The sequence below is a fragment of the Bactrocera neohumeralis genome, chromosome 2 (assembly GCF_024586455.1).
Source record: "Bactrocera neohumeralis isolate Rockhampton chromosome 2, APGP_CSIRO_Bneo_wtdbg2-racon-allhic-juicebox.fasta_v2, whole genome shotgun sequence".
Lineage (NCBI taxonomy): Eukaryota > Metazoa > Arthropoda > Insecta > Diptera > Tephritidae > Bactrocera > Bactrocera neohumeralis.
Window position 1 is genome coordinate 40148622 of NC_065919.1, and position 20978 is coordinate 40169599.

Here is a 20978-nt window from a genome sequence, read left to right on the forward strand (position 1 = left end):
GGAAACTTGATGAAACCAAGGTCCTTATAGCTGCATGTTGTATTGGCAAAAGTAAGATAAAGTCAATAAATCAATGCTATCTCATATATATGTATAAGGTCTTGGACCTTTCGTCAAAATTAGCTGAACATATAATATTGGTTTAATGCCCATACAATAGAATGTGTTTATTATGATTCCGCCTATATTGACCAACTGGTTACTATGACGTAATTACACTACGAAGTTTGGTTTTCATATAAAATTCTTTATAAAAAAGTCGGAAATAATGACTTCCCTTACAGTGACATGTCGCTTATTATGGCCCATTTTTAATAAATTATGTCCGGTTAGAATGACTGACATGATTCTTTACACCTCCGGCAATGTTCGTTGATTCCCGATGCCGTTCGGCACTTGGCTCGTTTTTGTTTTGAGTCTCAGTGAGTACTTGACGCTTGAAGGTCACGCATTGTTATACTCTCGCAACAATGTTGCTAAGGAGAGTATTATAGTTTTGTTCACATAACGGTTGTTTGTAAGTCCTAAAACTAAAAGAGTCAGATATAGGGTTATATATACCAAAGTGATCAGGGTGACGAGTAGAGTCGAAATCCGGATGTCTGTCTGTCCGTCCGTCCGTCTGTCCGTCCGTCTGTCCGTCCGTCCGTGCAAGCTGTAACTTGAGTAAAAATTGAGATCTCATGATGAAACTTGGTACACGTATTCCTTGGCTCCATAAGAAGGTTAAGTTTAAAGATGGGCAAAATCGGCCCACTGCCACGCCCACAAAATGGCGGAAACCGAAAACCTATAAAGTGTCATAACTAAGCCATAAATAATGATATTAAAGTGAAATTTGGCACAAGGGATCGCATTAGGGAGTGGCATATTTGGACGTAATTTTTTTGGAAAAGTGGGCGTGGCCCCGCCCCCTACTAAGTTTTTTGTACGTATCTCGGAAACTACTATAGCTATGTCAACCAAACTCTACAGAGTCGTTTTCTTCAGGCATTTCCATATACAGTTCAAAAATGGAATTGAAAATCACTAAAAGTGCGTTAACGGACTAACAAAAAACGTCAGAAACACTAAATTTTGCGGAAGAAATGACAGAAGGAAGCTGCACCCAGGCTTTTTCTAAAAATTGAAAATGGGCGTGGCCTCGCCCACTTATGGACCAAAAACCATATCTCAGGAACTACTAGACCGATTTCAATGAAATTCGGTATATAATATTTTCTTAACACCCTGATGACATGTACGAAATATAGGTGAAATCGGTTCATAACCACGCCTTCTTCTAATATAACGCTATTTTGAATTCCATCTGATGCCTTCTCTGTATAATATATAGTACATTAGGAACCAATGATGATAGCGGAATAAAACTTTACAAAAATACTGTATTTGAAAAATATGTAAATGACGTATAATGAAATCTCGATTATCACTTTATCATGCGAGAGTATAAAATGTTCGGTGACACCCGAACTTAGCCCTTCCTTACTTGTTTTTTGTTTGTTACTGTGAAAAAATGTCATCACAACGACGTAAAGCATTTACAATTGAGGAGAAAGGTGCAATAATATGCAGATTAGAAAATGGAGAATCTAACTCATGTCTCGCAAAGGAATTTGGAGTGGGTCATTCGACAATCTCAATGATTTTTAAAAACAAGAACCGCATTAAGCAATGGTTCAATTCAAATGTTTTGAAACCGAAGTGGCTTCGAAAATCACTACAAGAAAATGTTGATCAAGCATTAATTCAGTTCAGTTAAAACATGAGAAACAAAGGAATACCTGTCAGCGGCCCTATGCTACAGGAAAAGGCAAATGGTTTTGCCGCGCGTTTTGGTGTTCTCGACTTCAATTGTTCTGCAAGCTGGATCAGTCGTTTTAAAGTTCGACATAACATTGTTGCGGGAAAAATTGTCGGTGAATCTTCATCTGTTGATCAAAATTCAACAACAAACTGGTTGATATCTGCCGAATTTACGAAGACAATTTTCTGATGATGAGATATTTAAAGCTGATGAAACTGGAATTTAAAGGTGAAAATTGTAGTGGAGGTAAGTTAATAATTGGCAGCTAATATGAGTGGCACAGAGAAAAAGAAATTGCTCATTATTGGAAGGTCACAAAAACCAAGATGTTTTAGAAGTGTCAAATCATTACCTGTCAATTATGCTAACAATCGTAAAGCTTGGATGACGTCAGAACTTTTTGAAAAATAGCTTCGTGATTGGGATCGTGATATGGTGAAGAAGAAGAAAAAGATTCTATTGCTGGTTGATAATTGCCCGGCGCATCCAAATGTTACTAATTTAAAGTCTATAACACTTGCGATTCCTTCCGCCGAATGCAACACCATCATACTACAGCCAATGGATCAGGGAATAATACGATCACTCAAAACGAGTTTTAGGAAGAACATTGTGCTCAAAATGATTAACTGTCTTGAAGCTAATGAAAACAACTCTTCTACAAAAATAACGGTGCTAGATGCAATTATGCTGGTTAATGATGCCTGGAATAAAATGTCACAAAGTACCATTCGTAACTGTTTCAAACATGCAGGATTCATTGAAAGCCACGACGGTTTACCTATTCAAATATCAGAACATGAATTCGATGAAGAAGATGACATTCCTTTATCTTTGTGGTCACGAAACCTAAATTAAGATTCTTTAGCACCACCGGAAATGTGAGAAGATTATGTTGACGTCGATAGCGCTCTCCTCACATTCGAAGAACCCACCGATGAAAATATCGTACAGAACATTAGTGCTAAGAAACAACTCGAAAGTGATGGGGAAGAGGAAGTCGAGGAAGAACCATTACCTACCGCAGAAGAGGCATTAAAAGCAGCAATTATTATCACGATTTGTTCACAGCAATATTGAAAAGCAGACAAAAATTACAGATTACTTGCAGTGAAAAATACACTTGTATGTGTTATACATAATGTGCTGATTACGTGCAATTTTGATTTTGATTGAATATGTATGTATACATATTTAATTACTATGTTTCTGTAATAAAATACTTAAGTACATACATATTTACATAAAAAAAGTTTTTCGTTTCACAAAACGCTTTGTATGACGTCCGCTTATTATGACGTGTTTGTCAATTCCTTTCGATGTCATAATAAACAGATTCCACTGTAATATGTGAGATTGAACGAAATACCCAAATTCCCATACCTACACATAATTATTTTCGTTACTCTAACAAAATTATGCAAAATATGTATATAAACTTACTTTGATTCCCATCCTCTGGTTGATGTTTTGCACCTTAAGGTACATATGTATTTCCCTTGGCCCTGCCGTTCTTGTTGATATATAATTTGAACTTAACTTCTTTTCAATTACTCAAGATATTCACAGTAGTTATTTAGTTTCCATAGTTTCTTAGTCTGTCTGTACATTTCTTTACAGGTCATACTTAAGTAAAATTGAAAACGCGAAACAATAATGAAAGAGAACGCCGGACGGCACCTAGGCATAAATTGGTTAGTCCAGCTAATATCAATTATCGCAGATCATTTTAAATCCATATTTAAATTCAACAAAGCATGCTTTCAAACTCATACAAAAATATTTAAAGCTTTCACGTGAAATTTCGAATTATACTTCTGCCAGAGATTACTCAAATTTCTGCAAAGCTGTTTAATATATAGTACTGTTGGGTCATACATATTATTAAACATCTCCTTGGCATTCAGAATAGTTTTACACAAACTTACTTTCTGCACACATACCTGTAGGTATATACAATATGTAAATTAATAAGTACACATACGAAGACAAAGTACATAAAAGTTCTGCAAAAACTTCGCTTTTAGTTTAGTACATCAAGGTCTCATATCTTTTGTTCGCTTGTACTTCATCGCCTTGTCATGTTAGCGATAAAGATATTATATTCTTATGTGTGCATAAACAGAGTATTTTGCCTCCAAGCCATACATTGTTAACATAAGCACTATCTAAATGTTGACTTGGGTAGGCAACATAGAAACAATTTTGGTACATTGTTCCTATATAAATATTAATATCATAAATTCCAGTATAGTAGATGGGATAAAGTAGGTTGAGGTATATTAAATGTGACAAAATGGTGTAGTGGCTTTTTGAATCAATAATGACAGCTACCATAAATTAAATTAAGTGATGCCGTTTTCAATTTATTATAATACATACCATATATGCTTTTCCTATATTAATGCATATTTTAACAGAAGTGCTATTTTTAGTGTTTTGTTAAGAAATATACATATGTATATATTGAGAAGTTGAGTTATAATATGAACATTTTTTTTAATGTGAAATAACTAATAAAATAGTTAGTACTACAACACTTTAAACATAGTTTTCTTACTCGTAGTAATCGTAATCAGCTTACTCGTGCTCTATATTTCATATAAGATATGTTGTACGCGATCTTTTGATATACCAACTATCTCGATTATGTCGCGTATTAATAAGATATTATGCACTTTTGTAATCTTGCCCTCCGTGGTAACAACCGTCATTGTCATTTAATTTTTTTGAACGTTTGAAGAGAGAAAGATAAAATAACATTTCTAAGATTTTTGAAATGAAATTAAAAAAAATTCAGTCTTTTTATTTGTATATTAACAATTATACTCCCTGTACAAAATGTTGCGAGGGTATGAAAATAATTTATAAATCAGTTCCAAGTTTGGACCAATTTTTACGAGTATAACCTTTGTGAAAAACTTACGTACCATTTTTGCTGGATACGTGTTAATATTTGCTCTGCATGCACAAATACAACTAAATTATAATGCTGCAAATATTATATTGTGATCAATATAGTTGTATAGTTTATTTTTCCAGTCATGATTAGAGTTTTGCACAACATTTTTCGCGCATACAAGTACAATCATCATGTCATGTCAAAATGTCGTATTCCACTCAACTTCTTTTTAGGTTCCAAAAGCCATGGGGATGCCGTGAGAAACAAGCTAATCCAAGAAGCTTTAAAAAGGTTTTGTGTAGATTGCCGAAAATTCCCTAAGTAACCATAAAGCACCAAATAGAAAATACATCAACTATACTATTTTTGCAATCTTCTCTATTAATTTTCGGATAATGTACGGAATTATAGTGAGGAACAGGGAGAGTGTTTTCACCAGGATCTAAAAATGCTGGAAGAAAGGTATTAAAATTCGTGAGATCGGCACCTGATGGTGGATTACTTCTGATTTCTAGCAGAGGAAACATTAAGATATGTTTTCGGAAAGTTTCTCTCTGTTTACTTCGTTGAATCCTTATTCTTCAAAACAAAAGGGGCATTATAAATATATGTGTTATTTCGTTCCTTGTTTTCAGATTTTTATTATTTAAAATGGAAATAAGATTTAAAAGTAAACGAGAAAATCTTACACAATCATTGATAGTTTCACGAATACATATCTATACATATGTATGTATACAAAATAGCTCAGCCACTTGACGCATTGTACAGAACAATGTAAAATTTAAACGGCAACGATAAGCTTTTCGGTAGTCTGATGATTTCGCATAGACCGTGTCGGTCATTCATCGATCTACTTTCGCCGACGAAATAAATGCACGTTCAAAGCATTCGTATGGCGAAATGCTGATTGGCCATTAATATGCGGGAAGAATCGCAAATTGTTTCACCACTACAAATATTCCCAACAATTGCTAGAGATTGGAAATGGTAGAGTAGAACAATACGCAATGCATTAGACTAGCAAACAATGTATATGTAACAAGTAAAGAAGGGCTAAGATCGGGAGCAACCGAACATTTTATACTTTTGCAACTTGCAAGAATCAAAGCCAGGGAAATACTTTAAGGTGTAAAACCAATCATATAGAGTAAAGTCTGCTGGATGTTCGACAATTCTGATATTAGTTATATAGTAGTTAGGGCAAGTTTTCGCTCAATTTCATCTATTTTAGGCATGAAGATACAATGTTATGAGTCAAACACGCTCTCTTATTTTCATTGGTATAACTGACATATTTTCCGATATATGGTATGCGGTACAAAGTCATCCAGAAGTTCGAAAATCTTTATATTAATATATGGGAGCGAATGGAGGTATTGGTCCGATTAATTTTCATTGGCCGATATTTTTGATCAAAAGTCAACTATAGGTACTGGGGTCCAAATATTCCGCACCTAGGGGCTTGAACAGTTTTTGTTGTATTTGGTTACATAGTGACACACACTTAAGACATTATTCAAAGTTTTATTCCGTTATTTAGGTTGTCAAAAAAGTATTGAGGTATTTTTATTGAATTTTCAATTGTTCATAAAATTGGTTACAATAATGCGATTCAAGTCAAATATGCGCCGTTTTGTTTGATGACGCGTTCCCAACGAGATGCCAACTTCATAATGCCCCTCTCATAGAAGCTCGCTTCCCTATTGGCAAAAAACTCGGAGAGCCAATTTTATCAGGACTCTCTTGTGGCCAACTTCAGACTACCAAGCGCGTTCGCCATGGACAGAAACAGGTGGTAATCACTTGGTGCGAGATCCGGACTATACGGTGGATGCAAAAGAACCTCCCATCCGAGCTCCCGGAGCTTCTGGCGCGTCACTAAAGATGTGTGTGGCCTGGCGTTGTCCTGATGGAAGACAATTCGGCCTCTGCTGATCAAAGATGGCCTCTTCTGCATGAGTGCTGCCTTCAAGCGGTTCAGTTGTTGGCAGTAAAAGTCCGAATTGAGCGTTTGGCCATAGGGGAGCAGCTCATAGTGGATTATTCCCTGCCAATCCCACCAAACACACAGAAGAACATTCCTGGCCGTCAATCCAGGCTTGGCCCCCATCTGGGTCGCTTCACCGCTTTCCGACCATGACCGTTTGCGCCTTACGTTATCGTAAGTGACCCACTTTTCATCGCCAGTCACCATACGCTTCAAAAACGGGTCGATTTTGTTGCAATTCAGAAGCGATTCGCATGCGTCGATACGGTCAAAGATTGCGTCAATCCGTGTGGTACCCATACATCGAGCTTCTTAGTGACTCCAAGCTTCTTCAAATGGTTTATAACGGTTTGATGACTCATGCCCAGCTCTTGACCGATGCTACGGCTGCTACTATGCCGGTCTCTTTCGACCAATTCAGCGATTTTATCGCAATTTTCGACGACAGGCCTTCCGGAGCATGGCGCATCTTCGACCACCTCTACACCAAAACGAAAACGTTGAAACCATCGTTGTGCGGTGGAAATGGAAACTGTATCGGGTTCATAAACTGCACAAATTTTATTGGTGGCTTGAGATGCATTTTTGCCTTTATCGTAGTAGTACTGTAAAATATGCCGCATTTTCTCTTTATTTTGCTCCATGTTTGCGACGCTATAACTCACGAACGACTTAAAAGCAACGACAATCAATTAAACAACGTGTTAGCGCGTGAAATGAGCTTTCCAAAAAGGTATAGCATGACCCGATGCGGCGAATAAAACCAGAACTACGCGCTTTCAGCGCCAACTAGCGAAAATACCGCAAGACTTTTTTGACATCCCATTTATCGCGCTTTTAGTAGTTTTTAACAATTTGTTTGTTATAGTTTAAGTGGTTTAGGATATATGTATTTTAAACTTGTTACGGGCGGGGCCACGCCCACTTTTTCAAAATATTTTTCTCACAGCTGCCCCTTGCCACTGCAATTCCCTGTACCAAAATTACACCTTTATATTTTAATTAAGTGCTTAGCTATGGCACTTTATAGGTTTTCGGATAATGGCGATTTGTGAGCGTGGCAGTGGTTCGATTAAGCCCACCTACAAAGTCGTTTTTTCTTTGTACTAAGCAACCCACATACCACGTGTCATTAGAAATCTCAATTTGTACTCAAATTACAGCTTGCACGGACCGGCGGACGGACAGACAGACAGTCAACCGGATTTCAACTATTCTCGTTATTTTTTTTTTATTATTTGGAAAGTTAGCGGGATTTTATTCTGATTTCGCTAGTTTTCCCGCTTAGCGATAACTATGGCAACATTATATCATGTATCGAATTTTGTTAAAATTAATCCTGAGATATAGGATTTCACCTGAACATGGGCCACATTGTCCCATGAATATACAAGCTTCTATGAAGCCTTTCTTAACACCAGGTTTATGAAATTTAATGCCTCAGACCCTGTTATTTATTGAGTTATCGCTTCTTACAATGTACAATAATCTTTTAAATAAATTATTTTGGGTATATTTCAAGTCAAAAAGTGCAAGAACTCCTTTTTAATACTCCGGCAAAGGCAGCGTGCAATAAGTGGGCAGTGCAACAAATGCACTCGTACAATATATTGTATACTATTTACAAAATGGATATATACATACCAGAGACCTGCACGATTAAGGTAGGCATCGTACGATTACGTTACTAAGTAACACTTCTGACGATTACCACGATGCGAAGGTAACAATGCGCATCGGCATCGCGGCATCGTGGCATCGTACGATTACTATCTGGTATCGTCAATGGCAAATGAAACGAAGTACAACATACATAAAAGCAAATTCTTGAGATTTTTCTTTCGTATTTACCTTATATTAGGAAAAAATTAATAAAATTCTCTTCATTTAAACATAAATTAATTCAATAAACAAAAATAAATTAAATATATTTCGCTATTTCGATCAAAATAAGCAACGAATTAAAAATAAAAAAGTTCTTTTCTTCGCGCACAATACTAATTGAGTAACATGTTAGTAATCGGCGATGCCGCGATGCCGATACCCACGATGCCAAAGTACCGTTACGTAGCGTGTATTCGCCGCATCGGCATCGCCGCTTGCTAACATGTTACTTTTTTAATTACTCGTGCAGGTCTCTGATACATACTTGTAGCTGTTGCAAAAATTTTGTTTACAAAATAACGAACATACAACATAGACAACATATTAAGCTACACTATTGCTCAAGAGAGCAAAGAGATAGTGCGGTTTTAAGAGAGACACTAAATTGTTGAGTTGGACGAATGAGCTGAAATTGAGTGTTTTATTCAGATTTACATTCCACATCCAGTAAACAACCGACATTGGTTTGGTTCAGAAATTATATAAATATGTATATATGATTATCGTAAATAAGAGATTGCTATCTGCAAGAGAATTGCAAATTGCAAGTGTGTATATGTTTGTAGATATATATAAATAGAAGAGAAATATAAAGAACTCTTCACTCAGCAAACCACTTTTATTTTCAACACCAACACCAGTTATTTTCTCCTCTTTATATTTAAGTACCTTTTTTACTACTACTTTTTGCCTTTAGGAGTAGCTTTAGTACGTTGACTCCGACGTCGGCAGAAGCCATATTTTCACATTCGCCACGGTGCGCCAAAACAAGAAGCGATTCAATGACGATTCAGTATGTCGGTAGAACTTTAGCAATGCGATTGTGAAGAAGGTAGTCTATGGAAAAGCTATCCGTTAGTTAAAGAAAGTAAGAATGGATGTTTCTAACAAGAAAGAACAAGTATTTATTTAAGGCATGTGTGAAAGTGTGAATGGAAAAGTTCTTTGGAAAATGAATGAATAAATAAAGATTTGCATAAAAAAACTAAAAATGACTTTAAAAAATTTAAATGTTGCTATAATTTAAAAATGATTTGAAAATGTAAGTATATGCGAAGCCTCTCGCACGCACCGGTGCCTTAAAGTTTGCGCTTTCATGTCAGCGAGGTTAAGTGCTGTGAAGTGGTGTTGCTGTCAAAAGCTTAAGAAAAATACTCTGCAGTGTCACTATGTCTTTTGCTATCCAAATATTAAAAACTGACGCAGTGTTCTTTTCTGTACAGAAAATATTTTTTTGATATAAAAGAAAAAATACTTCGAGGTGTTAAAAAGGTTGCATGTTAAATTTGTTTTTATTAACAGTTAGTGAATTCATAATTTATGCGCAAGTACTCGTACAAGGAGAGAGAAAGTTCAAAATTTTATTGAGTTCAAGCAACTACATATGTATGTGCTATCTGCCAGTGTAAAAAAGCAAGCAACTTTCACTACTAACCCTTTTCTCGCACAATTTGTATGATGTCTGCGTGATGTTTTTATCGTGGAAAAAATTAAGATATCTTAAATATTGACCGATATACATATACGTTATAAAGCCTAAGTACGGCTTTACTCATTTGCACAATGTAATACTGGGCACGATTCCGATTACTTTGGCGGAGGGGTAAAAAAACCGAGTTTCCGTAAATAGGGTATGTGCGGATAGGGGAGCTTCTCCAGAGAAGAAATATCCAAAAATAATATAAAAATAACTTTTATTTTTTAAAATATTCATGATTAAAAGTTCAAAAATTTGCACAACAACACATGGTATTTTTATATGTTTCACTATTTTTTCCCCGTTTTTCACTCTGTATATTTAAATATACACTCTAAACATTGAAATAAGTTCACATTTCACTTTTATTTTGCTATATTTTACCTAAATTTATTAACTTAAAAATCACTTAGCATATCGTTGATACAAGTATGAGGAAAACGAGCCTTGCCACATCTTAAACAGCAAATTTGTAGGATTTTTAACAATTTTTCTTTGTTTGTTTTTTCGCGTGATTCTTTTTTCTATATTAACTATAAAAAAAATACTTTCTACATATGTATGTGTAATATGTGATTTATGTGCCTGAAGTACTTTCGCGTAGTACTCCTTTCTGCGTAGGCGGTCTAGTATATGACAATATATATAATATTATTATATAATACTAGAGGACCCGTCCACGCTTCACTGTGGCTGATACATAAATAATACTACAACTACCATCTATATGTTTTCTATTAGTTGGACTAAAACTATTACTTAATGAGATATAGCCTTTTTGTGAAGCAACTTGTGCTTATTTACAAAAAAAAATGGATCATAAAGCATTTCGTGTGTTAATAAAGCATTGTTTCTTTGGGGAAAATACTGTTTAATTTGGGCTCAGGGAAATCCTCCGTTGAAAAGATATTTGCTAAGCTGGAAACAGGCGAAATGAGCAAAGTAGGTGCCTCGCATGTTCATAATCCAACAAAAACAACGAATAACTGATTCTGAGAAGTGTTTCAGTGCTCTCTAATCGGAAGAAAGCCGAAATTTTTCGTCAGTGATAGAAATATAGATCCAACATTTCCCACTGGAGTACAATCGACAGTCATTGTGGTGGACTGCACATGATGAACCTGATGAACCGGTTCTCAGGCGTGGACAAACGAAAAAGGCGGCAGGAAAGGTTATGACATCAGTCTTTTGGGATGCACGTGGTATAATACGTACTCGACGGCTGAATACTGAGCCACTTATAACTATTTCACTGCGTATTTGGTTGCAGTTCTTTTCTTCTATTCCACATATTTAGCAATCGTATTATTTTTGAGAAAACTCTGTTTAAAATTGTACGCATACATATATTCAAATGATTCCTACAAACATGAATTTTGAACTAATGCTTATTATTTAAAATATAATTTTTGTATTTATGAGTTGTATTAAACTTTGACATAAAGAGATAAAAGGTCTCCTATGTCCTCACCCTGGTTCTAAGCTACCTCTCCACCAATTTTCAGCCAAATTGGTTCAGCCGTTCTTGAGTTATAAATGGTGTAACTAACATAACATTCTTTTATATATATAGATTACTATATTATATTACTTATTTGTTTTTTAAATCAAATAAAGAACATATCCATATGAATGCATACAGGAATTTTTGGGAAAAAAGGAATTTCAGCGAATCTCCTTATTATCACATGGCAGCGCTCCAAATCGTCGTAATTTTTAGCACACACATGATGTTCACTACGAGTGGAAAATGTAATTTTTAAAATAAAGATTTCTTCGGTAAAAAAACTGTTAAAAGTGTAAAATGTGGATTTATTTAAAAGTTTATAGTTTAATTTAATTACTTTGAAGTGAAAAATGTGAGTAAAGTGTGTTTAATGTGGTAAAATAGCTTGTTGAAATGTTCGAATTTTGGGAATTTTTGAACTTTAAGATCGAATATCTCGTAAACTAAGCGTTTGCGGTACCTTCAAATCGCGGCGCCAAAGAAATCGGAATTGTGCCTAATACTGTAATAACGGGATATATACGTACCGTTGTGAATATATAGCAGTTACGAAGAAGCCTTGGTTTAATTTTTAATAAGTACCCCAGTGACTTTGCCTGAATCTTTGCTGAAATATCAATAAACTTGTGAAATTAATTAAAGAGAGAATTCTTTTATGTTTCGATTACTGGATATGTTATTTATTTTTCAAAATATTGCAAATGGGTGAAACCTTAACCCAATTATTTTGTTTTCATACAATTATGTTATATATAAAACTTGAATTTGAAGTAAATTTTTAACGATTTAAGTTTTCTTTATCTTCTTCTAACTTATCCCTTAACTAACTTTTCTTATTCCCCATCCTTTAAAAATACGACCCGTAGTATATGCACTTGAATAAGTCTGCTTACCTCCAATGGACCACTACCGTGTATGAAATTTCCACACTAAGTAGAAAATAATTTAAAGAAATTGTGATTTGTTTATGCAGTAATCTCACGTCAATTAGTTTCCTGTCGTAAATAACAATTGCTTCTGACAGTCCACTACCAAAGAAGAAGAAAATGTAATTGCTGAAAGTTTACTGCCATGACTTACATACATATGTGGCAGATTGCTTTCTTTGCCTCCCTAGATCACAAGATCGTTATTGCTCATTTGCAGAATACTATTATTTTGCTTTCTTCTTGGCAAATTTTTGCTTAGTGCGCGCAATGTGCTCATTTTTCCACTTTAATCACCGTCATAACTCTATGACTTTATTATCCATTTGACATCGCTGCTTCATGAATTTAATTTATTTGTGCACACGTTCGACGAATTTTATTCGCTCAATTGAGTTAGCAGCTGGTGGCGATTGTTTGTCCAATCCGAAGGATTATTTAAGCCCTTTAATACACGAAAATATACATACAAGTTAATACCACCAGTTCACATTACATGAACATATTCTTCATCTGTCATAAATATGTAACATGACACTTACGACCCATATGGTCCGTATTGAAACATTATGTGTACTTTGCTAATACTGTCCACCTTAGGTGGTCCCAAAATATAATTAATAGATTGTAAGATGAATCTTTCCACTTGTACCATATGTCATATCTCAAGTGGATTGTAGATATACTTCCTAGAATGTAAGATAAATATTTGTATCTAGACTTAAGCAAAATAATGTATATAAGAAAACATAATAAAGAAAACGAGGCAGTTGACCACAGGCAGTTGACCACAGGGAGTTGCCCACGGGAGTTGCTCACGGGCAGTTGCCCGTAGTTGCCCACGAGAACTAAACGGAGTTTTTAATTTACATATGTATGTATGAAAAGTAAAAAATGGCTAAATTTGATTATAACAGAAAATTTTTTACTCTTGCCACTGGCAAAGATCAAAGGCCGGGAAGTACCTTCCGGTATATAAGACTTGTTAGTTATATGAAGTCTAGGACAAGTTTTCACTCGATTTTATTCATTATAAGAACAAATGTATTGTACCCTTATAACGGTACAATACATTTGTACACTAGTTCTTTCTTTCTCTCAATTTTATTATGATAACTCATATATTGGCCGAAATATGTGAATTCATTATTCATATACTGGAAAGCGAAAGTGTCAAATGGAATTTAAAAACGTTTTATATTAAGATTATTAGATTTTAAAAAATTTGTGGCAGTGGTCCGATTACGTCCATCTACGAAAACCTACTTTTTTAACAAGGAACATATGTATGACTCAAGTTTCATCAAGCATTCTTAGTTTTTACTCAAGTTACAGCTTGCACGGACAGACGGACGAACGGAAGAACGGACAGACAGACAGTCAGCCGGATTTCAACTCCGTTGATATATAATCCTATATCTATCTCGCTTAGTTTTAGGTCATTCGTACAACCGTAGGGGAAGGCTAATTGATTTGAGGGTAGACATTTGCGTATAAAGAATATTTAAGATATTTACAATACTTACCGAGAAATATTTCAATATTTTGTATATATTTTATGAGATATTCCCAGAACTTCCCGGCAGTTATAGGTGCAATTGAACTACGAGATTAAAACGTTTACATATAAACGCGTGTAATGACACACCCTGTTGCTCACTTATTTATTGATACTCACACTTACCTCTCCTATTCTTCTAAATTTTTGCCTCTTTCGTTCACATGTTATTCTGGGTGTTGTTGAAATTTCAAGTGCAATCTAGGCAAGTCGTTCAATTTCATTTACTGTAGCAGCGTTACATTTAAAAGCATAACAAAGCAACGTGGAACTAAATCCTTAGTGAAGTTAAAAAGTGCCACAATGTAATCTCGCAGAAAGCTTTAGCTCGAAACTACGATATGAGATATTTATGATAAAAGTACATAACAGACTATGCTCGATTTTGAGGTAAATTTTCTCTATAGTCTGTTTTATTTAAGTTTCCGTTGAGCTAGATTAAATTTGTTTCATTTTCATCAAGTCAACTCTACATTCGTTTGGTCAACTACATTCACTTGGTCAATTCATATTGGTTTATTGATGGAATTTCGTCCCTGCTGAGTGCTTAGTTTAGTAATATGTATATTGTATATGTATACATAGACTAAATGTATGCTTATTATATTTTCTGTTATATATACACAGTACTTAGTAATACGTAGATTTCGTTCCATGACCGAAAATATTAGTTATACAGTGTATAATTTGCTATTAGGATGAGTATAAAGAAAATGTTGGCAATAGTACAAATCACATTTGCCAACTCAACTCTAATTGTTCGGCGCAGACCCATATTAAACACAAATTAATGCGAATAATCAGTGAACAGCAAAGTCAAAATTATCAACTAAAGGCCAATAAGCAAGGCAAAGAGAGTGCAATTACATACAAACGTACTTCTTTGTTTTATGACGAATCATAATAATAACGGATATTATTCAGGCTAAGTTATCATTGAGTGCTGTGAAAGGGGCCTTGAAAATCGATTCAACTACAAAATTAATAATAGGTTGGCTATCACAATTGTTGCTATGGCGTACAATGTTGATTAGTAGTTATACGAAATTACCAAGTAGTGGCAATTATTATAATTATTACGAATCATATGAGATATAACTGAATTGGAGATTCCGTGATCATTTTAAGATAGAGATAAGAGGGTCTAATGGCACTGCGTAACTGCGATATAGAGGCTGTTTCTTGGTTATTTTGGATTGATAAAACCGAAAATGTTAGTAAAAATTTCCTAACAAGCAGAATATTTTGTGTTTTAGTCATGGGCTGTAGGTGTCAAGCCATGACTATTTACTTAAATGTCAAAAGGTTACAGGTGTAGCTGTACGTGCTGTTTGTTCAGTATTGTAATTAGAGAGTTGCCGAACTTCTATAAGAGATATAATCTTTCTTTTATGGTAAATATTCATCGATTTTATGAGGACGATCATTTGACAAATAACTTTAGATTTTGTATCTAATCTGAACACCTTTAGTATTTGGCGTTTGACTAATAATAGAAAAATGCAGTGATAGCAATAACCGTTTCTTTTTGAACTAATGTGTCACTTTACACATACCTACAGTAATCAACATTGTGACCACCTGAAACCGCAACTGAGCACGTGCCTCTGTGTCTATCTCATGGACGTGTCAAGGAATAAGCAAAGGATTACTAATTGACAGCTTTTGTTGTTACACTTAATCATATTTACGCGTTATGTACCTGAGTATATACAAATCATATACATCCATACGTCGAGCACTGCAAAAGAGCACGAAAGCAATGAGTCATCAATAATAAACAGGCGTCCAACAGAATTTATATCGCGGGTGAATATTGCAGAGCGCTGTCATACACTGTACAATCAAAAACGTTTGTTTTGATCCAGTTTGATCCTTTGATCCTAATATACTTAAATTATTAGATACTGAATACTTTATGTACAGGGTTTGTCCGAAAAGTAATAGGACTGAGTCGATTTAAAAAATGTATTAAACCAATCGTTACAATTCTTTAAAAAACTTTAAAAATTCTCCGGAATAGCCTTGAGAGCCGAGGTGTATGCTGCTTGGATCCCTCCGTCCTGTCAAAAGAAAAGGAAGATTGCCTCTTTGTCTCGGAATCATACTCAAATATCCATGACTCGTCACCTGCGATTACGGTATTCCAAAATTGGGGATTACTTTCACACATGCTTAAATTTTCTTGGCACACTTCCACTCGCCGCAATTTCTGGTCGTCAGTGAGCATTTTGGGACCATCTTCGCGCACACCTTGATCATGTTCAAGTGCTTCGTCACAATGTCATGAACCACCGATTTTGATAAAAGTAATATTTGAGCAGTTAAATGATTACTTAGTCGACGGTCCGAGTTCAAAACTTTGCGCACTTGAGTCACATTGGCGGTGTTTGTGGAAGTAGCAGGTCTCTCAATACGGTTTTCATCAGCAACCTCTTCCCGGCCCGCCAAAAAGGCCTGGTGCCACTGAAACACACCACTTCTTCCTAAAGCAACATCTGGGTAAGTCTGCTTGCTCATATCAAACGTCTCTGTCGCAGATTTACCGAGTTTAACACAGAACTTAATCGCGTCCCTATGCTCTAACGAATGCTGCATTTTCGGCTTGCACCACTCCCAGAAACTCGTCGCGTGAAAAGGTTTGTGCTGATCGGCCCACTACCGAATCCAATCGGTGCGCTCTGAAGTACAGTCGCGGCGGAAGAAAATCAGTCCAATTACTTTCCGAGGTTCTTTGAAAACTAGAATATGTTGAATACGAATGTTTTATAATATATAATATATTCATATACTACTATTCCTTGTTACGATTTACTAAATCAAAACCTAATTAAATACTAAAAATCTGTTATTGGCAATTGCTATTCCAAATTCTTACAGTACTTCTTGAAAAATTATCATTGTAAAATAAGAGGAGGAAAACTATAGTTGATATGCAGTTGATTAAACTACAACTAAGATGAGTCGAGCTTTAAATCGTAATAGGGATACAATATTCGATATGGAAGACTAGAGATATCAAAATAGAGTGTATCAGTAGATTTGGAGAAAACCGATGTTTTTTTATCGCTGAAGTGTTATGAATATGTAAATAACGAGAGCAAACAGCTTGTAAAACTATTACTACGGGAATTTCATAAAGGCTATGAAATTACTATGCGACACTCATTTATAAGCAATTATGTTTTTAATTAAACCAATGTCAGTGAAAAACAAAGTGATAAAACGAAATTAAATATGTTTAAAGTACAAATGAAATGGAACTGTAAATGCACTGCTTCTTCTGAGCTTTAAATATATGTACGTAGTACCTGAAATGTTCACTGAATTTGACTCTTCAATTTGCATAAGAGCAGATAGTAGATATGTTGTCGCTAGGGACGTACATCCAGAGCTTTAAGAGGCTCATTGTGAAATTACCGGGTCTAAAATCACCTAACTCTATTACCACCGATAGTTGCATAGAAGTTGTTCCATAGACTTTTCTTCTTCTACCTCTTGAGAGTTTCTGCAACAGTCGTTATATGGTATGCCCCGTCTATGCCCCGTCTACATTACGGGCCGTATTCCATTCAGAAATATGGTAAACTAATGATTTTTCTTTTTTACGCGCCAGTCGTTTCGTCTTTTCGCAACGTGACGCCAGTTGTTCTCTGCTTCCCACGGCGGGTGCTGTTTCGAATAATTTCAGGGCTGGGGTGTTTTCGTCCAGCGTAGCCGCTGTTTTTAATTCGCTGGCCTTTGTTATTGTCGTCGTATATCTCATATAGCTCACCGTTCCATCGAATGCGAAATTCGTTGTGGCCAACGCGGAAAGAACCATAAATCTTTCGCAGGACTTTTGTATCGAAAACTCGTAACGTCTGCTCATCAGATGCTGTCATCGTCTATGCCTCTGCACCATATAGCAGGACGGGAATTATGAGTGATTTGTAGAATTTGGTCTTTGATCGTCGAGAAAGGACTTTACTTCTCAATTACCTACTTAGACATTGCTGTTGCTATTAATGCTAGTTCCAAGATAGATAAAAATATCTACAACTTCGAAGTTATGACTGTCAACAGTGACGTGGGAGCTCAGTAGCGAGCGCGACGACTGCTTGCTTGATGACAGAAAATATTTTGTCTTACCTTCGTTCATCGCCAGACCCATTTGCCTTGTTTCCTTATCCAGTCTGGAGAAAGCAAAACTAGCGACGCGGGCGTAGAGGCCAATGATATCAATATCATCGCCATACGCCAGCCGCTGTACACTCTTATGAAAGATTGTACCTTCTCGATTATCTTCTGCAGTTTGGTATCGAACGGCTCGGAGAGGTCCTTGCCGATCCTAATGGAGCTTTTGATATTGCTCAACGTCAGTTTACTCAGCCGTATTAGTTTTGCGGCAGCTCCTTTTCGTGCTGTCGAAAGCAGCTTTGAAATCGACGAAGATGTTGTGTGTCGATTCTCCTTTCACGGGTCTTTTCCAAGGTTTGGCGCATGGTGAATATCTGGTCGGTTGTTGATTAGCCAGGTCTAAAGCCACACTGATAAGGTTCAATCAGTTTGTTGACGGTGGGCTTTATTCTTTCACACAATTCGCTCGATAGAACCTTATATGCGATGTTTAGGAGACTTAACTCTCGGTAATTGGCGCAGATTGTGGGGTCTCCTTTTTTATGGATTGGGCAGAGCACGCTTAAATGCGAATCGTTGGGTATGCTTTCGTCCGACCATATTTAACAATGAAGCTGATGCATGCTCCTTATCAGTTCTTCGCCACCATGCTTGAATAGCTCGGTCGGCCATCCATCGGCCCCGCCGATTTGTTGTTCCTCAAATTGGTAATTGCTTGCAAACCCCTGTGGAGGGGATGTTTCGCCTTCTCACTTTAGTTCGCATTTAAACGGATGCTTTCTGGCCACCCAGAGGATACTTGGTCAAAGACCGGAAGTCGTGATTATCTACTGTTATTTGCTAAAGTTTTTAAATGTGCAAACATTTTCGCCGCTATTAAGGAGAATAAATATACATCAAAATAAATATTTCACAGACACAAATACATATACAAATCGTGGTGGTTTAATGAGAATGTATTACAAGTGTGCAGAGATTCTCATTTACTCTCGAAGGGTATATTCCGTGGAATTGAACATTGCCAACACAAAGCATAATGCGCAAACAATGTAGACGCATTTGACTTTCAAATGCAATCAGAGGGTATTGAGCAAAAGAAGTGTTTGCCAATATCAATCGGTGAAAGAATTTTAAAAAAGTTGGGAGTGCGAGTGAGCTTAACGCATTGAATATTTTAAGTTAAATAACTTTAACTTACAATTTGAATGAAACAACCATGTGACAAACGCTATTAAACTTTAGTTGGTTGCGACATCCATCCTAAATGATGAGCGTTTATAGAGCAGAACAAGCTGGCACTCATGAAGTATTTATAAAAGTGGTTTGCCAACGGAAGTGGCTTAGAAAAGTCGCACATAGCTTCGCGTAAACGTCGCATCATACGCAAATTGACAGGCGTATAGATGTTCCCAAATCGAAGATGTGGTGTCACTCTTTAGAAGTACATCAGCCTAGCTTACGGATAGAACTTTTTCCATCAAATTGCACTGAAAGTTTTTTCGATATGTTGAAAGTTTATACAATACATAACATGAGCATACATTACGGTATTGCCGCAACAGTACAACAGAGTAAAGAAAAATTAGTCGGCATGGCGAATATGTAAATAATGAAACCGACATTATAAAGTCACCAACAAAAACGGTTTAAAGTAACTCACATGGTATGCAGTCAACCAGCAATTATTTCAAAAGAAAGATGTTGCAACTACATACATATGTATATGCCTGTGTGCAAATAAATATAATAAAGTTAAAATCTTTATTTGAATAGGGAGTTTTATTATGACAAACGCGGAATGGGATTCCGAAATTTTGGTAACTTCTTTTATGAGAGCACGTGTAGAATAGAACGGAACCAAATGAACTGTCTGAATGTCAACATATGAATGTTAAGAAGGCATAGAAATTACAAATTTGCTTCATTTTTTAACTTTGTACCTATAAAATACCTAAATACATACATATGTACATATCGTCACCTGAAATGCAAAATAACGTATCATCAAAAAATTCGAAAATGAGCGTCTTATTGCTTATGATTCACTACTTCAAATTACAAACATAATATTACATATGTCCAACATTTTCAGATTCTGCGCTCATATATGAACCCGTTTTAACCAATATTAAAATTGTTTTTCACTCTTGTTCCATTTTATGTCGTGTTTAATTCATGCCACTGTAAATTTCCGAAAATGTTGTTACGTTATTTTGCATTTCAGGTGACGATATGTATATTTAATCCATGTCACATCCTATACTTTATAAACTTTGGTTTTATGCTTTCAGCGGAAAACTTAAATTAAATAAGCGATCAAAGAGCATAGTGGATTTCATATAATAAGCCAAGTACAATTTGTACCGGTGTGACTGAGGGTGTACTACAGTAAAACTGAATCCAACAAAGCAGTCAAATATAGTTAATAATAAGATATCCTGAAAGGTACAAACCTATACACGAGATTCTTCATAAGTAAAAACAAACAAGCAGAGATTCTCATATATGGCACTTACATGCCCAAAAGTGATTACGGCACACAAATCGGAGCAAACACTGAATACTATAGACAATAATGACGGGAGCGGGTGACATTGGGAGCATGCAGCCCAACAATGCCGCCACTTTAAATGAATTTGACAGTAGTGGTGGTGACGGTGGGTACAGTCGGATGTCTTCACTGTCAGCGAAAATACTCTTGATTGGTTTCGGTAGCTAAGTGTACGACGTACGAGATAATTATTTCCAACTTATAGGTATGGCTTCAGTCATTAATTGGTGGAATCGATCACTGCTGCTATATGGCAT

At 35.8% G+C, this 20978-nt stretch overlaps 1 protein-coding gene and 1 long non-coding RNA gene across 2 annotated transcripts; both read left to right on the top strand.

Annotated features, from left to right (window-relative positions):
- Positions 1-1516: 1516 nt before the first annotated feature.
- On the top strand, positions 1517-1996 carry LOC126758709 (uncharacterized). Its single transcript, XM_050473110.1, has 2 exons — positions 1517-1621; positions 1808-1996. The coding sequence occupies exons 1-2, from the start codon at positions 1517-1519 to the stop codon at positions 1994-1996; spliced, it is 294 nt and encodes a 97-aa protein (XP_050329067.1).
- Positions 1997-9329: 7333 nt separating this feature from the next.
- Positions 9330-20724, top strand: LOC126751188 (uncharacterized). The gene is made up of 2 exons (XR_007665856.1): positions 9330-9451; positions 20462-20724. It is a non-coding gene; the product is annotated as an uncharacterized LOC126751188 (long non-coding RNA).
- Positions 20725-20978: the final 254 nt, after the last annotated feature.